The sequence below is a fragment of the Heloderma suspectum genome, chromosome 2 (genome assembly GCF_057233095.1).
Source record: "Heloderma suspectum isolate Gila_16-S chromosome 2, 16-S_ref, whole genome shotgun sequence".
NCBI classification, from domain to species: Eukaryota; Metazoa; Chordata; class Lepidosauria; order Squamata; family Helodermatidae; genus Heloderma; species Heloderma suspectum.
In genome coordinates, this window is record NC_139459.1 from 377770634 (window position 1) to 377793935 (window position 23302).

Genomic DNA, 23302 nt, shown 5'->3' on the forward strand with positions numbered 1-23302 from the left:
CTAGAGGCCCCAGAAGCCCAGGGTAGCCCAGACCAGGGACTGCCCCAGACCCACAGGAGCCTGAGCCCTCAGGGGAAGTGGCTGCTGGGCCATCCCCGGCAGGAGAGAGGGACTCTGCCCTGAGGCAGAGGCTGAGCCACCCCTTGACCCCCAGGAACGTCATTGCCTCAAGCGACAGCCTAGCAGGGCTCCTGTGCGAAGAGGTGCTCGCCTCCAGAAGAGGTCTCCTCAGGAGAAAGGGACTCCTCAGGAGTAGGCTCTGGAAAGGGAGCTCTGACTGCTGCAGCTGAGCTCTGGGTGGAGTCTGGCTGGCTTTGGGCTTAAAAGCCTTCACTGGAAACCCAGCCAGGGTTGGAACAACTTGGTCCATCCAGCCTCTGCGGTGCCTCCTGAATTGTGCCCTGCGATGGATGCTCGGTTCCCTGACCTTCTGGACTGCCTGATGTCCCTGTTTCTGGGCTGCCTAACGCACCTGACTGATTTACTGTTTGACCTCTTGCTTGCTACCTTGACTACTGCTGCTGCTGCTGCCTGATCCTCCCTGCCTGCCAGCCGGCCGGCCTGCATTCTGACCTCTGCCTGGATTTTGACCACTCCTGCCTTAGCCTAAACCTCCTTGGACTGAAACCTGTGTGCTTGACCCTTTGCTTGCCAACTTGACTATTCTATAGTCCCCTGTATTTGCTTGCAAACTGCCAAGACTCAATCTAGAGCAGGACACATGCTGAAACTGAGACGTGCTTTGACATGTGTTGTATAGAGCAGCGGGTCCCTGCCAGCGTATAAATATGGGTAATGTGAAACTACCTTTACACCTCCAATCACTGAGAATGAAAGTCTACTAAATGCTCCTCCCGGGCCAGGCAGTTGTGCTTGCCTGATTCTACTTGTCTGTGTCTCTGTATGCACTGGGGGTGTTGTAGATAAAGTGTGTCCGGTGAACCTGCCTATGCAGGAGAGACACCCTACAGGTTCTATCCAATGGTTTCCTTCCTCCACTGGAACATGCTGGCAGATCGAATTCCCCCTCCCCCTGCAGCCCCCCAGGGTGCACCCCCAAAGCTGCTGCAGAGGATTGAGGGAACCTCGGGAGCAGATTTCAGGTCATGCAGGGGGGTGGCGGGCAAGGGAAACTCCCGCTGTGCAAGTGGAGGTCCACTCTCGCAACATTGGATTTAGCGCTCGGTGTCCCGAGAGGAGCCCTCACATGTTTCCAGGAAGAACTCTGGAGGCCAGGATCCTTTAAAAAAAAGAATTGAATTAAGCCATTTCACTCACCCACAGCTGACACTTCTCACATTATCTAGCCCTGCCCGGCCATGAGTTCAAATCCCTCCTGCCACCTGCACTCACTGCAGTTTCACTCTCCACATCCAGGGCACTTGTGGCTTCATCCAGCACCAAGACCTTTGGGTTCTGGATAAGGGCCCAGGCGCTGGCCAGGCGCTGCTTCTGCCCCACAGACAGCTGGCCCCCCTTCTCTCCCACATCTGCAGGTGCAAAAAGAGGTGGAAAGAGAGTCAAGCAAACATTCTGAAGTCTTTTTGCCACAATGGCAGTGCCGCAAGGGGATTCCCAATAAAGGGCAGGCCTTGACTTACAGAACGGAGGATGGCGCTGAAACTAGGACTCCTGGGCGCTCTCTCTCTGAAGGGAACTGGGAAAGAGAAATGGGTAGACGGACATAAGGTGTTCCAGACATTGGTCGTTTAGCAGCATCCAACTGTGGCTGTTTCACTTCAGTCTGGAAACAGAACAGCAACTCTGCATCCATAATCCAAACAACGCTCTGTGGCAGGCCAGGATGTCCCCATTTCCCCAGCCCCAAATGTTGGGTTGGGGATGATTTCCACCAGGACATGGTGTATAAGGAAAGGGCTAACCCCCCCCCCCAATTGCGGCAGCAGTCCCAGTCATGACTCCCCGCCCTGCAATTTGGGGGAGGGGGAGAGAAATGGATACTAAAGCAATGCTGTGTGGAAAGGGAAGGGCAAAAGTGATCGAAGTGATTCCTAGAGAGGAGGGACAGACCATGGAGAAGGAAATGGCTAGAGCAATCTCTGCAGGCCATAACTGGCCAAAAACGCTACTGAAGAGCTGTAGGACTGGTCATCTGCACCTACGGAGAATGTGCAGCTGCACTGGGCGTTCAGAGCTCTGAGTAGCCCCCCTCCCCACACACTTGCCAAAAACGGGGGAAGGGGGGGATAAAAACAAAAAGGCATCTGGAGCTGGAGCTGCTACAGAACACCGAAGGGGTCAAGATGAGCTTGCCTGAAAACAAGCTAATTTTGATCCTTTGGGTGCTCTGCAGCAGCTCCAGATGCCAGTTTGTTTGTGGAAAAAAATGTAATGGGGGGGTCTCCTCAAATTCTGAGGGTGGCGGGGCCTGCACTGGGGAGGTGTGGGGGCCACATGCGGTCCGTGAGCCCCTGTTGCCCACTCCTGGTGTAAGAGAAGTGGCATGGAAGGAGGAGGCCTCCCAAGCAAGACACCCTCCATTTTGTGGGCGGGGCCTTGGCTCATTGGGTGTGGCTCACTGAGGGAGGGAGGATTACTGTGAGCCATATAGCCATAAGTGTTGAATAACAGGAACAACTCCGCATGCTTCCAGACACTAGGGGGCAATACTTCTTTATTGACTGCGTTTATATCCCGCCATTTCTCCTCTTGCAAGGCACCCAAGGCGGCTTACAGAATCCTCCTCCTCTCCATTTTATCCTCACAACAACAGCCCTGTGAGGTAGGCTGGGCTGAGAGTCTGTGACTGGCCCAAAGTCACCCAGTGAGCTTCCGTGGCCAACTGGGGACTAGAATTTGTTCATCCTCCTTGTTGTCTGATAAATTCCTTTTTCCTGCTCCTTCTCCGTCCCCTTCCTCCTCCTTCCTCTTGCCTCTGGAACAAGTGCCATGTGGTCTCTCCAGAAAGGAAGCAAGTAACCCTATCTCAAGCCTTCACTCACTTACACTCATGCACCCAGCGTTACGGGGTGCTTGCATTAAACAGTATTAGGTAGCCTTCTCTGACAAGGTGTATAAAAGCACTAATGAAGTATGTTTAACTTATTCTAAACTGGCTCTAGCCTGCCTTTATTACCTCCAGTACTAAATGCTGTGTTGCCACGCTTTTTCTGTGTAAGGCAACTCTGCTCTAAGTCACACCAGACTTCCCAGCAATAAGAACACAGGGAAAGCTCCCGCACGATCAGTCCAAAAGATCAGCCCAGCATCCTGTTTCCAGCAGTTGCCAACCAGGTGCTCCAGGAAGCCCATAAGCAGGGCATGAGAGCAACATCCTGCCTCTCTTATTTGTCTTCAACTTCTGATACTCATTGGTATGGGATGGGAGAGAAATTTGTTCCTATCAATGAGCTGGAACACAGTTAAACAATATTCATACTTTCCAAATGTTGCGATGAAGTTCAGAAGTAAAAAGTGCATATATTAGGGGAAAGTGCATCAAAGAATGCACAACATTACAGATAAGTGCATAAAAACACTTTAAGGGAGCAATCGCTTGCAAAACAAAAAGTCTGTTCTTTGAAAAGTGCATTCAAAAACATGTATATTTTGAGAAATGTGCACAATGGATGGTGGGGATGGAACAAACCTAATGTGTGAAAAACGAGAAAAATGAGCCAGCTTGAGCTTGACAGCTCTGTCCATCCCTGCCCGGAGTTGTACTTCCTCTGAAGATAGAGGCGCCATTTGTAGCTACAATGAATGTGGATAGGCCTATCCCCCGTGAATTTGTCTAAAAAGGTGTCCCCAGCCAGTCGTGTCCAACTGTAGGGTGCGGTGCTCATCCCCGTTTCTAAGCCGAAGAGCCAGCGCTGTCCGAAGACGCTTCCGTGGCCATGTGGCCGGCAGGACTGAACACCGAGGTGCACGGAACGCTGTTACCTTTCCCGCCGAGGCGGTAGCTATTTATCTACTTGCAATTTCTTGCTTTCAAACTGCTAGGTTGGCAGGAGCTGGGACTGAAGATGGGAGCTCACTCCATCATGCGGCACTTGGGTCTTAAACTGCTTTCCTGCCGACCTTCCGGTCTGCAGTTCAGCGTCTTAACCACTAAGCCACTGCGTCTAACCCCTTACAAAAGCCATATAACCTAGTAGCCATCTAGCATTGGGGAAAAGCCAATCATGTGCTGGGGTGAGGTTTGTCATTTACCCCCAGTTACTCCCGTGGGGCGGGTAATAGGAGTGGAAAGCTTATGGGAGGCTGCGAATCAGGATGGCTGGGTTTTCTGGGAGGAAAGAGGAGTTTTGCAGAGGGGAAGTGCGTGTAAGCGGGGAGATGACAGATTTCGCCCACCTGCAGAGAACCCTTCTTCCAGCTCGCTGATGAATCCCAGGGCATCGGCGTCTTTTGCAGCCTTGGTCACTTCTACCTCACTACAGTCCCACATGCTGTAGGCAATATTGTCCCGTATGGACCCAGAGAAAAGAATGGGCTCCTGACCCACGAGTGCCACCTGCAGGTAGAACAAGGTAATGCATCCCAAGGAGCAGGCAGAGGTCTGCTTCTTTTCATTTTCGGTCATTCTGGATGTTTTCCCCCAGTGTCAACGCTCCGCGGCAATTTCCAAGAAAGGAAACAACAAATTCTACAAGCAAATAATTTTGCTACGATAGCCCTTGCAAACATATTTTTGTGAACCACCCAGAGAGCTTTTGCTATTGGGTGGTGCATGCATAAATAAATAATATTTCCAGCATTTGGCTGGTTGCTCTACGAAAGTTGATGTTGGACTGGATGGATCTTTGATCTGACCCAACAGGGTTCTTCATATGTGGCACAGGAATGGAGTCTCTCTCTGTCCCTGTGCTTCTTTTTCTACACATTTTATTTTATACAGTTCTGTTTTGTTTAATTATGTGCCTAATTTTAGGGCTCCCACTCATCAGAAAGTCCCGAAGCATTTCAATGCCGGTCAGTCAGTGAGCCCTGGCATGATTTTATATGTATATTTTCAGGGGGTAAGGACATTAGAAGGAAGTTTCCTGAGGTTGAGTGATATGTTCTGTGTGCTTCTGTGACAATTGCGGGGGGGGAGGTTGCAAGTTCAAGGAGGCGACAGGTGAGGAGAGGGCCTTAGGCACACAGAAAGCCGCCTTGTCCCGAGTCAGACCACGGGTCTGTCTTGCTCAGGATTGCCTAATGGTTGCCAGTGACTCTCTGGGGCCCCAGGCACAGGGGGCTTGCGCAGCCCCACCTGGAGAAGCCGGGGATGGTTTTTACCCCTACTGGGGAAAAGATATGGCTGAAGAGAAAGAGAAGAAAGACAAGGAAAAGAAGTCACCTCACTGCTTCCTGGCCTGGGTCCTTCATCTCTGAATAATGGGCTTTATTTATTAATAAAACTTCTATACTGCTTATTGTCATAAAATCTCTAAGTAGTTAACATCCAAAAATACTTAAAATCACTGTTTAAAATACACTGCTGGTAAAAAAGTACAGCTACAGTGACAAAGCTAAATAAATAAAAGCAGCAATACAAGAAACAGTAAAATGGAGCAAGGCCCTGATGATCAGTAAACAAGTACGCTTTCAGGAGGCGTTTGAAACAGAGCCAGATTGGCTTTGGTCATGGGCCACTAAAGCTCTGTGGGCTCTGCACTGAACTGTGCCAGCCGCCCCCCATGTTCAACCATGTTCTGCCACTTGCTCAGATACGCTTCCCATCTGGAGAGAAATCAAGCTGCCTTTCCCTCACCACTGACAGCCACAACTTGTGTTCATGGTTAGGAGGAGACAGGGGCTTCCATACTGGGCTTCAGAGGGGTAGCCGTGGCAGTCTCTTACAGCAGTCTTGTGGCACCTGAAAGCCTCACACATGTATGCTGGCAAAGGTTTCAGGTTGTTGCTCTCAGCCAGGCTCAGTGGCTCCTCACCTGTCTGTGGAGGTATTTGTGCTTGTACTCCCGGATCGGGACCCCATCCAGCAGGATCTCCCCAGACTGGGGCTCGAAGAACCGCTCCAGGAGGGCCACGCAGGTGCTCTTGCCGCTGCCGTTCAGACCCACCAGCGCCGTCACCTCCCCGGGGTGGAGCTCAAAGGAGACGTTCTGCAGGGGAAAGGACAGGGATGGTGGGAAGAGAAAAGAGAAGAATGGGGGAAGAACGACACACGCTGCCTTGAGTTACCTGGAGGAAAGGTGGGTTGTGAATGTAATAAATAATAATAGATATGCATGGCTAGCAGGAAAAGTTATGGGGCATAAGCATGCATACACAAAGCAGATTACTAGGTAATTAGGTTGCAGAATGTCAGGGCCAACACTTAAACATGAAGTTTCTAAAAAATGTGCACTGCATCACCTGGAGGGACTAATACTTAAGGGGATCAGAGCAGGCATGGAGGGGGGGTGTCACTTTTTCCTCCCTGCTTCGGTCCTGAGTAGAATCCCTTTCTGAAGCTGGTGTTTGCTGGGGTGGGGGGCACTGCCACCAATGGGGGATTTCCTCCCAATGGCCTGGATCCAGGATCTGCCTTCTGTGGACAGCAGGGCTCTGCTCATGGAAAGTGCCGCTGCACAATTTTGGGGGGTGCCCCAGCTCAGCTCATTCAGCAGGTCCCTCCAACCCTCTGTGTAGCATTTTCAGAGAGCGCGGGGGGGGGGGGCAGGATGTCTGCTCCTGCCAGCCCAGTTACATGCACCTAAATCTGGAACCCACCCAGCCTGAATAGCATTGTCAGAGGAGGGATTTTATTCAGGACAGCAGCAGAAGAAAGAAAGACTTAATTTCGCTCTCCATGTCTGCTCATTACGTCTCAGCTCCACCCCAGCTGATGCAATTTTTATTTTTTATTATCTGCACATTAAATGCAAAGACACATTTCCAATTTGGCCCTCATTGACCTTTGCGTCGAAGAATTTTGAAAAGCAGGGCAGAACAAACATAGATATTCTCTGGTCCAATATACTCAGTGTCCCTCCCAAACAGCATATCATACCTTTAAGACCTTGATATCGGGGCGAGAAGGATAGGAGAAGGAAATGTTTCTGAACGAGACGTGTCCTCGGATGAAGTCTGGGGCCAGCGCCCCCTCTGTGCGAATTGAGGGCTCCCGGTGAAGGTATTCAAACACCTTTTCTGCAGCACCCACATTGCTGAGCACGTCTCCATGGGTGTATATCAGGGCCTGTGAAGGAAAGAGAATGAAAAGGACAGAGCTGAAAGAATGGAATATTTGCAAATATTTAAGACTTGATAGTTTGGGCATTCATAATTTAAGAGACTGTTTCATAAGCTTGTTGTTGTTCAGTTGTTAAGTCGTGTCCGACTCTTCGTGACCCCATGGACCATAGCACGCCAGGCCCTCCTATCCTCCGCTCTCTCCCGGAGTGTGCTCAGGTTCATCTTCATTGCATCGGTGATGCTATCTAGCCATCTCCTCCTCTGCCGTCCCCTTCTCCTTTTGCTTTCAATCTTTCCCAGCATCAGGGTCTTTTCCAGGGAGTTTTCTCTTCGCATTAGGTGGCCAAAACATTGGAGCTTCATTTATTTATTTATTTATTTCATTTCTATACCGCCCAATAGCCGAAGCTCTCTGGGCGGTTCACAAAAACTAAAACCAAACAACACACAATAAAACAATTTAAAATATATAGAACATTAAAACCACAATATAACAATACAACCACAATAAAACCTAGCAGCAGTACAGGAGTTTAAAATACAGATTTAAAACAGCAAAGATAAAAATTTAGAAAGCTAAAATGCCTGGGAAAATAAAAAGGTCTTCACCTGGCGCCGAAAGGAGTACAATGTAGGCGCCAGGCGAACCTCACTAGGGAGCTCATTCCAGAGCCGGGGTGCCACAACAGAAAAAGCCCTCCTCCTAGTAGCCACCCGCCTCACTTCCTTCGGCAGGGGCTCACGGAGAAGGGCCGCTGATGATGATCTTAAGGTCCGGGCAGGCACATATGGGAGGAGGCCCCAACCTTCAGGTAACCTGGCCCCAAGCCGTTAAGGGCTTTGAATGTTAACACCAGCACTTTGAATCGGGCCCGGAAATGGACTGGCAGCCAGTGCAGCTGGAAAAGTACTGGCGTAATATGAGCTCGCAGGCCAGTCCCCGTTAACAATCTTGCTGTCCTATTTTGGACCAGCTGAAGTTTCCGGACCGTTTTCAAAGGCAGCCCCACGTATAACGCATTGCAGTAATCCAGACGAGAAGTTATCAGAGCATGGATAACTGTAGCTAGGCTATCTCTGTCCAGATAAGGGCGTAGTTGGTATACCAGCCTAAGCTGATAAAAAGTGCTCCGTGCCACTGAGTTCACCTGTGCCTCAAGTGACAGTTCTGGATCCAAGAGCACCCCCAAACTACGAACCTGATCCTTCAGGGGGAGTGCAACCCCCTCCAGAACAGGTTGAATATCACCTAGCCGGGCAGACGAACCACCCACTAACAGTACCTCCGTCTTGTCTGGATTGAGTTTCAGTTTATTAGCCCTCATCCAGTCCATTACCGTGCCCAGGCACTGGTTCAGAACAGCCACTGCCTCACCTGGTTTTGATGAGAAAGAGAGGTAGAGCTGGGTGTCATCCGCATATTGATGGCACCTCAGCCCACACCTCCGGATAACCTCCCCCAGCGGTTTCATGTAGATGTTAAACAGCATGGGGGATAGAATAGAGCCCTGTGGAACCCCATGGCACAATTGCCATGGCACAGAGCAATAATCCCCCAGCACCACCTTCTGGAATCGGCCATCCAAGTAGGAGCGGAACCACTGTAGTGCAGTGCCTCCAACTCCCAACCCAGACAACCTATCCAGAAGGATACCATGGTCGATGGTATCGAAAGCCGCTGAGAGGTCCAGGAGAATCAACAGGGTCGCACTCCCCCTGTCCCTCTCCCGGCAGAGGTCATCCCACAGGGCGACCAAGGCAGTTTCCGCTCCAAAACCAGGCCTGAAGCCCGACTGAAATGGATCTAGATAATCCGTTTCATTCAAGAGTGCCTGGAGCTGTCCTACAACCACCCGCTCAAGCACCTTGCCCAGGAAGGGGATGTTGGCCACTGGCCTATAATTGTTAACATCCTCTGGGTCCAGGTTAGGCTTTTTCAGGAGTGGTCTAATTACTGCCTCTTTTAAAGCAGCAGGCACCACTCCCTCTCTCAAGGAGGAATTTACAACCTCCTGGACCCAGCCGGACAACCCCTCCTTGTTTGATTTAATAAGCCATGAAGGGCAAGGGTCAAGCACACAAGTGGTCGATCGGACTTGGCCAAGCACCTTGTCCGCATCCTCAGGCCTCAGTAACTGAAACTCATCCAATAAAACTGGACCAGACGGTGCTCTGAACGCCTCTACCAATGGAGCTGCATTAATGGTTGTGTCCAATTCATGACGAATCTGAGCGACTTTATCCTCAAAGTGCCGCGCAAACTCGTCACAGCGTGCTACCGAGGGTTCCACCGTCTCTCTCCCTGGCCCAGAATGTAACAGGCCGCGAACCACTCGGAAAAGCTCCGCCGGACGACACTGAGAAGATGCAATGCTGGTGGAAAAGAACTGCCTCTTTGCCACCCTCACCGCCACAGAGTAGGCTCGATAGTGGGCTCTTACCTGTGTTCGGTCAGACTCAGCACAAGTTTTCCTCCACCTGCGTTCTAGCCGTCTCCCCTCTTGCTTCATTGCCCTCAGCTCAGGTGTATACCAAGGAGCTGGCCGGGCTCTGCTCAGAGGGAGAGGGCGCTTGGGTGCGATCGTGTCAACCGCCCGAGTCATCTCTGCATTCCACAGAGCGACCTGGGCTTCGACAGGAGCACCAGCCATACCAGCAGGAAAATCCCCCAGAGCCCTCTGGAATCCATCGGAATCCATTAATCTCCGGGGGCGGACCATTTTAATAGGTCCCCCACCCTTGCAGAGGGGAAAGGCCGCCAGGAGTCTAAACCTCAGCAAGAAGTGATCTGACCATGACAAAGGGACAGATGTTAATTCCTCTACTTTCAGATCACCATCCTCCTGCCCAGTCGAGAAAACCAGATCAAGCGTGTGTCCTTTTATATGCGTTGGGCCGATGACATGTTGGGACAGCCCCATGGTTGTCATGGCGGCCATGAAGTCCTGAGCCGCCCCGGATACAGCGGCCTCGGCATGGAAGTTGAGATCCCCCAGAACCATCATCCTGGGGGTCCTCAACACCAAGTCCGAGACCACCTCCGTCAGCTCAGGCAGCTTCAGTATCTGTCCTTCCAATGAGCAATCAGGGTTGATTTCCTTTAGGATGGACTGATTTGACCTCCTTGCAGTCCAGGGGACTCGTAAGAGTCTTCTCCAGCACCACAGTTCGAAAGCATCCATTCTTCGGTGCTCAGCCTTCCTTATAGTCCAGCTCTCACAGCCATACATTACTACTGGGAAAACCATAGCTTTGATTATATGGACCTTTGTCGGCAAGGTGATGTCTCTGCTTCTTACTATGCTGTCTAGGTGTGCCATAGCTTTCCTCCCAAGGAGCAAGCGACTTTTAATTTCATGGCTACAGTCACCGTCTGCGGTGATCTTGGAGCCCAAGAAAATAAAATCTGTCACTGCTTCCATTTCTTCCCCTTCTATATGCCAGGAAGTGATGGGGCCAGATGCCATGATCTTAGTTTTTTTAATGTTGAGTTTCAAACCAGCTTTTGCACTCTCCTCTTTCACCCAGTACTGCTTTTCCCACCCTTTTGTTGACTATGAGTGCTACTCCATTTCTTCTCAGGGATTCTTGCCCACAGTAGGAGATAGAATGGTCACCTGAATTAAATTCGCCCATGCCTGTCCATTTGAGTTCGCTGATTCCCAAGATGTCGATGTTCAATCTTGCCATCTCATGTTTGACCACCTCCAGCTTACCTTGCTTCATTGATCTGACATTCCAGGTTCCTAAACAATATTGTTCTTTACAGCATCGGATTTTCTTTTCACCACCAGACACATCCACAGCTGAGTGTCCTTTCGGCTTTGGCCCAGCCGCTTCACTCTTTCTGGTGCTACTTGGAAATACCCTCTACTCTTCCCCAGTAGTATATTGGACACCTTCCGACCTGAGGGGCTCATCTTCCGGCGTCATACCTTTTAGCCTTGTGATATGTTCCATGGGGTTTTCTTGGCAAGAATACTGGAGTAGGTTGCCATTTCCTTCTCCAGTGGACCACATTTTGTCAGAACTCTCCTCCATGACCTGTCCGTCTTGGGTGGCCCTGCATGGCATAGCTTATGGCTTCACTGAGCCACACAAGCCCCTTTGCCACAACAAGGCAGTGATCCATGAAGGGGATTTCATAAGCTGCCAGCTGTTAAATACTGTCGGACACTATATACCATTGCATATCAATGATTAGGTATAGCCAAGGCAAAATAAATACCATTGTATACTAACCAAATACTTTCTGCCAAAGCACGCTCCTATACAGGTCTACTCAGATGCCCCACTGAGCTCAGGTAAGCGAATGTAGAATTGCAGCCTTAATCTCCAGTACTGATATTAAATATCATGGTTGGTGATAGGACTTACTTACCACCTACTGTTAGCCGCCCTGCCCTTTTGCCCACCAGCCACAATGGACACCAGACGCCACTGTTTTGGGGCAAGGGACACACACTTTCTCTTGGAACCTCACCTCTCCCATCCTTAAAATGGGAAGATTAGGGACAACTACAGAAACCTGTTATGGTGAATTAATAAGATAAGGACTCCAACCCATTACATACTTTCAACCAGGATGGAAAACACTCAACGGAAACTTTATGTTGCACCAAACTCTGGCCTCCGAGAAAAGGAGGGACAGCTCCATGACACTTCACTGTGTCACTGTTCACTCACCTGCACGTTTCTCCCCACATCCATCTGGTAGAGGAGGAAAGAAACCAAGTTCCCTTTGGTCACGAGGCCGGCGCAGATCTGCTGGTACCCACAGTAAAGCAATATCAGCTTCAGACCCAACTGAAGGAGCTGGAGGGGGAGAGAGTGGTGTGTGTGAGACCTGAATGCCTCTGTCTCTCAGCTGGCCCACCTGCACCCTCTCCTGCCCATCATGGTGGAAAACAGGGATATCTCAATTTGGATTAGGCGCTCCCATGTTACAATGGTTTTCATTAATTTATGACAAGCCGGTATCAAGAGCCTCACTTAATAATCATTTTCCTGAGTCTTTAATTTTGGAGAAGAGGACACGACAAGGTTGTCCCGTCTCCAATGATCTTCTTCTTGGGTATACAAATGTTAGCAATTGACATAAGGGTGGGTGTATTAATAAAAGCCATGACAGCAGGAGACAAGGAAAACAGATTCCCCCTTTATGCAGACAATATCAGGCAGCACCTCATTATTGGCCCTATCAGATGCCAGGAAATGATGGTAGGAGAGGGGCTGTTGCCTTCATGTCCTGCTTGTGGGCTTCTCATTGAGGCATCTGGTTCGCCTCTGTGGGAAACTGGATAGGACTTTGGCCAGATCCAGCAGGCATATCCCCATGCTGCGATGATCAGAGTTGTACGCTTTGTGGGCTAAGCAAAGCAGGGAGTGCCTTCTCATGCATTTGCTGGAGTGGCGTCACTGTTACAGAGGCAGAAACTTCCCTTGTGAACACAGACAAAGAGTGAACTGGAAAACTGCTGGTATCATCAAGGATTTATGGGTGATAATTTGAGGAAGGGCAGATTTAAAAGTAGCCTTGTTGTGGCGAAGGGGCTTGCGTAACTCAGTGAAGCCATAAGCTATGCCGTGCAGGGCCACCCAAGACGGACAGGTCATGGCAGAGAGTTCTGACAAAATGTGGTCCACTGGAGAAGGAAATGGCAACCCACTCAGTATTCTTGCCAAGAAAACCCCATGGAACGTATCACAAGGCTAAAAGATATGACGCCGGAAGATGAGCCCCTCAGGGCGGAAGGTGTCCAATATGCTACTGGGGAAGAGCAGAGGGTATTTCCAAGTAGCGCCAGAAAGAGTGAAGCGGCTGGGCCAAAGCCGAAGGGACACTCAGCTGTGGATGTGTTTGGTGGTGAAAAGAAAATCCGATGCTGTAAAGAACAATATTGTTTAGGAACCTGGAATGTCAGATCAATGAATCAAGGTAAGCTGGAGGTGGTCAAACATGAGATGGCAAGATTGAACATTGACATCTTGGGAATCAGCGAACTAAAATGGACAGGCATGGGCGAATTTAATTCAGGTGACCATCATATCTACTATTGTGGGCAAGAATCCCTTAGAAGAAATGGAGTAGCACTCATAGTCAACAAAAGGGTGGGAAAAGCAGTACTGGGGTACAATCTTAAAAATGATAGAATGATCTCAGTACGAATCCAAGGCAAACCATTCAACATCACAGTAATTCAAGTCTATGCCCCAACCACTGAGGCCGAAGAAGCTGAGGTTGATCGGTTCTATGAAGACCTACAACACCTTCTAGAACTAACACCAAAAAAAGATGTCCTCTTCATCATAGGGGATTGGAATGCTAAAGTAGGAAGTCAAGAAATCACCGGGATAACAGGCAGGCATGGCCTTGGTGTACAAAATGAAGCAGGACAAAAGCTAATAGAGTTTTGCCAAGAGAACATGCTGATCATAGCAAACACTCTTTTCCAACAGCACAAGAGGCGACTCTACACATGGACGTCACCAGATGGTCAATATCGAAATCAGATTGATTATGTCCTTTGCAGCCAAAGATGGAGAAGCTCCATACAGTCAGTAAAAACAAGACCTGGAGCTGACTGTGGCTCAGATCATGAGCTGCTTCTTGCAAAATTTCGGCTTAAATTGAAGAACGTCGGGAAAACCACTAAACCGTTCAGGTATGACCTAAATCATATCCCTGATGAATATACAGTGGAGGTGAGGAATAGATTTCAGGGATGAGACCTGATAGACAAAGTGCCTGAGGAACTATGGACGGAGGTCCGTAACATTGTTCAGGAGGCAGCAACTCAATCCATCCCAAAGAAAAAGAAATGCAAGAAAGCAAAGTGGCTGTCTGATGAGGCTTTACAAGTAGCTCACGAAAGAAGGGAAGCGAAAAGCAAGGGAGAAAGGGGAAGATATACCCAACTGAATGCAGAGTTCCAGAGAATAGCAAGGAGAGACAAGAAGGCCTTCTTAAATGAACAATGCAAAGAAATCGAGGAAAACAACAGAATGGGAAAGACTAGAGATCTCTTCAAGAAAATTGGAGATCTCAAGGGAACGTTTTGTGCAAAGACAGGCATGATAAAGGACAAAGAAGGCAGGGACCTAACAGAAGCAGATGAGATTAAGAAGAGGTGGCAAGAATACACAGAAGAACCATACAGGAAAGATCTGAATGTCCCTGATAGCCATGATAGTGCGGTCACTGAACTTGAGCCGGACATCCTCGAGAGTGAAGTCAAGTGGGCCTTAGGAAGCATTAGTAACAACAAAGCTAGCGGAGATGACAGTATTCCAGCCGAGCTATTTAAAATCCTAAAAGATGATGCTGTTAAAGTGCTGCATTCAATATGCCAATAAATCTGGAACACTCAACAGTGGCCACAAGACTGGAAAAGGTCAGTTTACATTCCAATTCCAAAGAAGGGCAACACCAAAGAGTGTTCAAACTACAGCACCATTGCGCTCATTTCACATGCCAGCAAGGTGATGCTCAAAATCCTACAAGCTAGGCTTCAGCAGTATGCGAACCGAGAACTACTGGAAGTACAAGCTGGGTTTCGAAGAGGCAGAGGAACTAGAGATCAAATCGCCAACATTCGCTGCATCATGGAGAAAGCAAGAGAATTCCAGAAAAACGTCTATTTCTGCTTCATTGACTACGCTAAAGCCTTTGATTGTGTGGATCACAACAAACTGTGGCAAATTCCTAAAGTGATGGAATTCCTAAAGACACCTTACCTGTCTCCTGAGAAACCTGTACGAGGGTCAAGAAGCAACAGTAAGAACCGGACATGGAACAACCGAGTGGTTCAAAATTGGGAAAGGAGTACGACAAGGCTGCATATTGTCACCCTGCTTATTTAACTTATATGCAGAGTACATCATGAGAAATGCCGGGTTGGATGAATCAGAGGTCGGAATTAAGATTGCCGGGAGAATTATCAACAACCTCCGATATGCAGACGATACCACCCTAATGGCAGAAAGCAAAGAGGATCTGAAGAGCCTCTTGTTGAGGGTGAAAGAGGAGAGTGCAAAAGCGGGTTTGAAACTCAACATTAAAAAAACGAAGATCATGGCATCTGGCCCTATCACTTCCTGGCATATAGAAGGGGAAGAAATGGAAGCAGTGACAGATTTACTTTCTTGGGCTCCAAGATCACCGCAGACGGTGACTGTAGCCATGAAATTCAAAGACGCTTGCTCCTTGGGAGGAAAGCTATGGCAAACCTAGACAGCATAGTAAGAAGCAGAGACATCACCTTGCCGACAAAGGTCCGTCTAATCAAAGCTATGGTTTTCCCAGTAGTAATGTATGGCTGTGAGAGCTGGACTATAAGGAAGGCTGAGCGCCGAAGAAGTGATGCTTTCGAACTGTGGTGCTGGAGAAGACTCTTACGAGTCCCCTGGACTGCAAGGAGGTCCAATCAGTCCATCCTAAAGGAAATCAACCCTGAGTGCTCATTGGAAGGACAGATACTGAAGCTGAAGCTCCAATATTTTGGCCACCTAATGCGAAGAGAAAACTCCCTGGAAAAGACCCTGATGCTGGGAAAGACTGAAGGCAAAAGGAGAAGGGGACGGCAGAGGATGAGATGGCTAGATAGCATCACGGATGCAATGAATATGAACTTGAGCACACTCCGGGAGAGAGTGCAGGACAGGAAGGCCTGGCGTGCTGTGGTCCATGGGGTCACGAAGAGTCGGACACGACTGAATGACTGAACAACAACAACAACAAGGAAGACTTACGCATTCAGCGCACCCCTAACAAATGTATACTTTTGCCCTTAGGGTGAGCTTTGGAAAACCTGACTGTGCAGGTTTTCAGCTGCTGAGTCTCTGAGAGGACATCTATGGCTAGCACCCGTAACATCTGCCATACAGCTCCCCCCACCAATCCCCAGAGTAATTTTGGAAATCTACACGTGCAATGCTGAGAAATATTTTTAAATGGGCAACAGCCCACCTGTTGCATACAGAAAGGGGCAAGCTTGAGCCTTATGCAGTTTGCCTTGATGCCCCCTGCCCCCCGTCGCACTTGTATCCTGCCCTTTCTGTAACCAGCCCAGGGTACTCAAGGGGTTTATCCAGTTCGTGCACCTGTAGTGCAAGGTGCAAATCCAAGCTCATGCCACTGTCAAGAACCTGCCGCAACTGCTCTTAGAAACCTACGTCTGCATCCAGAATGAATGCGATCCGATCATATCAGGTTGGGATTTGTGGGTGAAGAAACACATACTGTGGTGGAACTGGTGCTACCTACATGAGCCCCCATCCTCATACCTGGTTAGAGGGAACATTTGTAACAAAGAGACTATTACAGAGGCCCCACAAGTCACCAGGCCTCCATCCTCCAAGGAAAGGAGAGAGACGTGTGAAAACTGCCCTGGGCTGCCTGCTGCTCGGAGAAGGGGAAGCACGGGAAAAAAAGTCACTGTTTAACGAAGGGTAGCATCCAGCATGATGTCCCCCCTTTGAAGATGGCGCACCCCTCATTTAGAGGATTTCTCTCCTCCATTTTCTGACTCCTCCTCCTCTGTGGCGAAGCTGCGCACCGTCTTGATGGAAGAGACCGTTTCACGCACCACCTCACTGGAGCGCGCCAGGGAGTCCTGGATCGCTTGCAGCAAAGCCTGGAGAAGGCAAAGGGGTGAATTCGGGAGGCGACACTGATCGACCACGTGATGTCGCAGCAGACTACTGGCTCTGGCTGCAGGGAGCCCAAGCATGAAACTCACTGACAGTGGCCTCAGGGAAGTTATCGCCTTTCCGCCAGGCCTAACAGGGTCACTGAGAGGCTAAAATGTTCCTTTGAGCTCCGTGGAGAAAGGCAATGAGACAAAATGTAGTAAGTACATCAGCAGAAAGGATTTCACACATTTCTCCAAGAAGGGAAGACTAATTGGCTGAAGTGAAGGACTGAGTTATATGGCTGCCCCCTCCCTGCCACTGTTGATGGAGTGGACAGACCTCTTCCTTAGGGGGCTACAGGGGGACACCATGCCAGGGGACACGGCTATGCTCGGACGGGGTGGGCACAAAGACTGGGTTTGCACAATCAGCGGAGGAAAAGAAACTGCTGTGGCTTCTTTTCCTCGCCCCGCCTGCGCCACTCGCCCACCGTTTCCCTGATTACCCTTGCCACAGCACAGGTTGTCATGTGGTCTGAACCCAGTGGGGTGTGCAGCAGGGGTGGCTTCCAGACCGCCCCATAACCCCTACAAGTCATGGACTGTGGGGTGGTTTGGAAGCCTCCCCTGCCACGCACCTCACTGGGTTCAGACCACATGGCAACCTGTGCGGTGGCAAGGGCAGTTAGGGAAATGGTGGGCACGCAAGTGGCACAGGCGGGGTGGGGAAAAGAAGCCGCAGCGGCTTCTTTTCCCTGCTGATCATCCAAACCCGGCCATTGTGTCCAATTCTGACAGCTGCGTAAGTTTGCTTGAAGGTTTTGCTGTATCAAACTAAGGCCTATTCCAACCCTTGTGAAACCAGGTCCATTCACGAGTTTCAGAATAGGAGATCTTGATGGAAAATGGAGGGATATGGTTTATTCACTTTAATGCGAAGCACATGCAGCTCTGTGCATCTCCGCCATGACTGATTTCATCCAGACACTGATTTTCACTGCTCCTCACCCAATTACTTCCAGAATCCACCTGTCCTCTCCCAGCCTCACACCTGGCGACGGCGATTGTAGACTTTCTGGAGGGCCAGCATGAGCGGCAACCCAATGAGGGTCAGCAGCGTCAGGCGCCAGGACAGGCCAAGCATGAACCCGTAGAGACCCACAACCTTGACCAGGCAGCGCAAGAAGACGTTGGCATTGAGCGGCAGTGACTTGCTCATCATAGTCGTGTCCTTGGAGAGGCGGGAGGTCAGGTCCCGTGCAGGGCAAAGGGAGAGACTGCTCAGAGCCCCAGGACGTTAGTGGCGAGAGGAGCTCATGTTTCAGGTGAGAAGGTGGCATAGCAAGATGATGAGGCTGGTGTTCTGGGAAAGAGCATAACCACCTTGAAAAAGGGGCCGCAGCTCGGGGTAGAGCACAATGATTTATCTCTTTAATTGATTTAAAACGTTCCTATACTGCCTTCCTGGAAAAACCAATAGAGGCAGTTTGTTTCCATGCAGAAAGTCTCGGGTCCCATCGCCAGGATCTCCAGCCAAATGACCTTAGGAAGCAAGGCTGGGAAAGACCTCTGGCCAAGACCCTGAAGAGCCACCAGCAATCAGAAAAAGCAACTAAGAGTCTGGTGACACCTTAAAGCAGGGGTGGGGAACCTCCGACCTGCAGGCTGGATCCGGCCCATGGGGATTTACCACCCAGCCCACCAGCTTCTCTCCTCGCCCTGCACAATGTCTTTCCCTTGTCAGCGTGAGAGAGAGGCAGCTTTTCTCATCAGTGGTCAGAGATAAGAGCGGGGTTTCCCTTCGCGGCACTAGAGAAACCCTTCTCTAGCATTGACAAGGGAAGGGCATTCTTTCTTCATGCACAGCAATTGCTCCGTGCCCCTCTGTTCACAGAGAAAGGGACTCTAATGATATCGGGGGGGGGGGGCGCTTTGAGGGGGAGGGGGACTTTGGGAGGGGCCTATTCCCTGATATCATATAGCCCCTGGAGGTTGTCCCAGGACAGTCCCCCACCCTGGCATTAAAGACTAACAAATTTATTATGGCTTATGGCATCAGCTTTCTTGGCATAAGCAATTAGAATACTGGGCTAAATGGACCGACTCAGGAAAGGCAGCCTCATACGTAAGGCTCAAGGTTTGGGGTGACACCTCTGAGGTAATCAAAGCTAAGTTCCCACAAATCTGCAGAAGGCAATTCTCAGGCAAAATCAGGGCCAGATTGGCTTGACATAAAAATCATCAACATCGTAATTCCCTTTAATAGCAAACTCAGGTGGTGAGTGCCAACAGAAATGGAGTCCAAACAGGGCCACTAGGGCTCAGCCCTGGGCCCAGGGCTCTTCAACATTTTTATTAATTACTTGGAGGAGGAGGTGCAAGGAATGCTGATCAAATTTGCAGATGACACAAAACTGGGCAGGATAGCTAATACTTCGGAAGACAGAAACAAAATTCAAAGTGATCTGGATAGACTGGAGCGCTGGGCAGAAAACAACAGAATGATATTTAATAGGGATCAATGCCAAGTTCTGCACCTCGGAAAAAGAAACCAAATGCACAGTTACAAGATGGGGGATACGTGGCTCAACAACACTACAAGCGAGAAGGATCTTGGAATTGTTGTCGATCACCAGCTGAATATGAGCCAACAATGTGATGTGGCTGCAAAAAAAGGCAAATGCTATTTTGGGCTGCATTAATAGAAGCATAGCTTCCAAATCCTGGGAAGTACTAGTCCCCTTCTACTCAGCACTGGTTAGGCCTCATCTGGAGTACTGTGTCCAGTTCTGGGCACCACACTTTAAGAAGGATGCAGACAAGCTGGAGAGGGTTCAGAGAAGGGCAACAAAGATGATCAGGGGACTGAAACAAAGCCCTCTGAGGAGAGACTGAAAGAACTGGGCATGTTTAGCCTTGAGAAGAGAAGACTGAAGGGAGATAGGATGGTACTCTTCAAGTACCTGAAAGGTTGTCACAGAGAGGAAGGCCAGCATCTCTTCTCGATCATCCCAGAGTGCAGGATATGGAATCATGGGCTCAAGTGACAGGAAGCCAGATTCCGGCTGAACATCGGGAAAAACTTCCTGACTGTTAGAACAATACGAAAATGGAACCAATTCCCTAGGGAGGTGGTGGGCTCTCCCAAACTGGAAGCATTCAAGATGAGGCTGGACAGCCATCTGTCAGGGATGCTCTGACCTGGATTCCTGTATTGAGCAGGGGGTTGGACTTGATGGCCTTGTAGGCCCCTTCCAACCCTACTATTCTACGATTCCATGACTAAGAAACAAGAAGGAGGTAGCAACATGCTTGGGGGCAACCTGAGGTTTGCAGAAGTATAGAAAATCTTCTAAAACATCAAAAGGGTACAAAAACCACCTAGAACAGCCATGAGGACTGAGCAGGCTCAGCAGCCACAGCCTGTGGGGTGTCATTTGGAAGAGGAAAATAGAAAGTGGGGAGAGTGAGATGCCCGGCTTGAGCTCCGTACAGTGCAGACTATCCTGGACGAGAGCATGGCTGGCTGGAGCCCTGGGCAAGATCATTCCCGTCAGGGGTTGAAGACACATTGCAACGCTTTGCTGCAGGCCCCACTTGTTCCCTCTAATAACCAACTTTTTTGTTTGCAGACTATCAGTCTGCAAGCAAAACAGGGCGCCCAAAAAGGTGGTCTTGGTTTCTACCTGTTCAGGGACACACAATATTAGGGCAAGAGTGTCTGTTGGAAAGAAAAAATGGAAAACAAGAGTGGAGAAGGGGGGTGGGGAGAGAGGGACATGGCTTGATCAAGCCCCAACATTTCATAATAACTATCCTAGGAGGAGGATTGAGGTGGGGGGATATGTGTTGTGAAGTTTTTAAAAACTCTCCTAGCTGCAGCATAGGCTTTCTTCACATGGAGCTTTCATCCTGCAATTGAGATTGCTCCTTCACAGACGTTTGCAGGCTCTTTACATGACGCCGTGACCCTCCAGGGCGTCTCCTGCACTAAATTCCCTTTGTTCCATTTTTAAATAGATCGCAGATAATGAGCTATCAAATTACCCCGTTGTCTCTTCAGTTTCCTCCATCAAAAGAGTTAAAATGGCAAGAAGAGGAGTGAGATCAATGAAAGATAATGGAAGACTCAGCTACTGGGAGAAGGAGCGGTGGGGGGAAAGGAAGCACGTGAAAAAGGGAGTCCTTGTGATCCTGCATTTGAAGCGGGAGCAGAAAGCCCCGTTTTAAATGCAGGATTTTAGGCTGGTATAGATATGCAAATACAGTGTTTCAGGAGGAAGAAAAGCAAAAAAGGATACTTTCCCCCTTTCCAGAAACCCTTTACATTGCATTAAAATGCAGCCAGCTCCTGAGCCCTCTACAGCTATCTAGCTCTGCAAGGGAAAGCCTCAGAGGGCTGGGAAAGAAAAAAAGATGCCTCTTTTCTGTTCCCTGCTCTTGAAACTCCCAATCAGGGCTGAAGCAGGGCTGCTCTTCCAGGTTGGTGGAACCCTGAACAGGAGCATTCCCCTGAAGGTGTGGGAATTCAATGCAACATTCTCCTAATTTGAATCTCCCAGCTCTACCCATATTATCAATTAAGGGTACTACTGTGTTTATATGTTTTCCTAACATCCATAAGGCTGTTGCATTTGACAAGTTGATATGTAACTTATTACCTTAAAATTGGTCAGGGCTTAGATCCCCCAAGGTGAAAAGGCAAAATTTGAAGAACTGAAAAAAAAGTCAAATCAGAACTCCGATCTGAGTTCAAGTCCTTCCTCAGTTGTGAGTTTCCTAGGAAGCCATATGCGAGACATTCCTCCCTTAGCCTCAAGTTCTCCCACCCGTAAAATGGGAAGATTCAATGTTCAACCCAACAGGGCTGTTGCAAGGATGAACCAGAGGGCAACCACTGTGAAGTTCTTTGTACAGTACAAGCACCACTGAACATGGCAGCTGGAAAGGAGCACCAGATTTGCTTTTCAAGCACCCACCTGTTTTCACCTCCTGGAAGAAGGCCACGTCCTGCCACATCAGGGAAGAGAAGAGCAGGCCGCGGATCCGGATGATCATCTGGGAGATGGCGAACGTGAAGAGCCCGCCACGGCAGCTGGTAGACAGAGAGCTAGGATGGAAGTAGCAGAGAGGAAGGACGGTCATGCGACGGAGCTTGTTGTTCCAACTCAAGAATATCCAAGGGATTCAGGCAGGACACCCATACTGTAAGTTTCACATCTGTTCTGTAGTTGTTTTAATTGTTTAGGGCTGTTTTAGCTGCCCTGAGCACAATTTTATAGTGGAAATGTGGGACATCAGTTATTAGGTGGATTAGAAATGTAATAAAACACATAAACGGTTTCATGCATTGGAAATAGGGAAGCAGATAACATTTGCAAGAACTCCCAGCATCACCCTTTTGAGACTGTTCTGTCCAGATTCCATTGCTAGCCCCAACCTCCTCTTTTGACTCTAATTCCACCCTCAACTCTGATGCTAATTCAGAAAGCAATGCCCCAAATTACAAGAAGAGAGCATCACACACATCCCAGGCTGCTTCCAGATAAGGCTTTTATTGTGCACTTGCCCTGCCTGATTCACAGACTCTTATGAGGGGTCTGGATGACACCGTCTTCCATTTGTAAACCACCCCCACCCCCATTTTCCATTGCTTCTTCCATTCTTTTCTTTCTAGAAAAAAATTAATTAAAGATTCAGGGTTTTCTGGGTTTTTAGCACCTACTAAAAACATACTTTTCCTGACAGACATTCCCAGAAAGGAAATCTTGTCCTCTGTACATCGCTTAGAAATATCAGCAATTCTTAATATTGTTAAAGAAAATAAATTTTAAAAGATGGAATAGATGCACAATGCCTTTGATTAGCAGTGCTAGGAACTGTCTGTCCAGAAGCACCCCCAGTCTGTTGGGGGCTGTGCTTTGTGGAATACACGGGCATGTGTGTGTGTGTGTGTGGGGGGGGAGCAGCTCACCTGCCAAGGGACACCAGATTCACGATGAAGATGGCAAAGGAAAAGGCTTCCCAGTCATATTTCTTGCCCAAGATGTCAATCACGCGCCCCATATAAAAGGGGATGAACATTTCGCCTTGAGAGAGACGACATCTGAGGACAGAGGTAAGGTGTCAAGAGCTGCACTTTTTTCCCCTCCAGGGAAGAGCTCTGAAGAAACACACTCTGCAGCTTTTCAAAATAGCTCCATTTGGAATGGGATTTATGAATGGCACCGATTGGCGAGCACCAGTAATTTTACCCCCACCCCACAAATGCTCGCAGCAATTTTACAACTGTTACTAAAAGAGTTATAAGTTTTTAAAATGCATATATGTAAAGCTTTTTTAAAAGAAGTGGACAGCCTGCCTCTAGCACAGGATGGAGTGGGGCAAACCATCTTCTGTTTGACTTCTTGGTATTATTGAAGGACTTTACAAAACCTGTATATTCCAGTCTAGACCAACAGTAGCATATAGTGTCTGGGATCTGGATCCCTGCTGAGAACAACTATCTTTGATTTAGATCCAAC

General features: G+C 49.0%; 1 protein-coding gene and 1 long non-coding RNA gene across 2 annotated transcripts in view; both read right to left on the minus strand.

Moving 5' to 3' along the window:
• Window positions 1–23302, minus strand: part of LOC146356295 (uncharacterized) — an 867031-nt gene that overhangs the window by 143420 nt on the left and 700309 nt on the right. The window lies entirely within an intron of this gene.
• LOC146356299 (antigen peptide transporter 2-like) overlaps window positions 1–23302 on the minus strand; it is a 36926-nt gene that overhangs the window by 2808 nt on the left and 10816 nt on the right. The window contains exons 2-11 of the mRNA XM_084839145.1: window positions 22753–22867; window positions 21754–21888; window positions 17830–18055; window positions 16644–16781; window positions 16160–16248; window positions 11833–11992; window positions 6962–7150; window positions 5898–6071; window positions 4318–4477; window positions 1354–1490 (exon numbers count right to left, since the gene is read on the minus strand). Of these exons, the coding sequence (XP_084695271.1) occupies window positions 1354–1490; window positions 4318–4477; window positions 5898–6071; window positions 6962–7150; window positions 11833–11992; window positions 16160–16248; window positions 16644–16781; window positions 17830–18055; window positions 21754–21888; window positions 22753–22867 (1523 nt within the window). The remainder of the gene's footprint in view (window positions 1–1353; window positions 1491–4317; window positions 4478–5897; window positions 6072–6961; window positions 7151–11832; window positions 11993–16159; window positions 16249–16643; window positions 16782–17829; window positions 18056–21753; window positions 21889–22752; window positions 22868–23302) is intronic.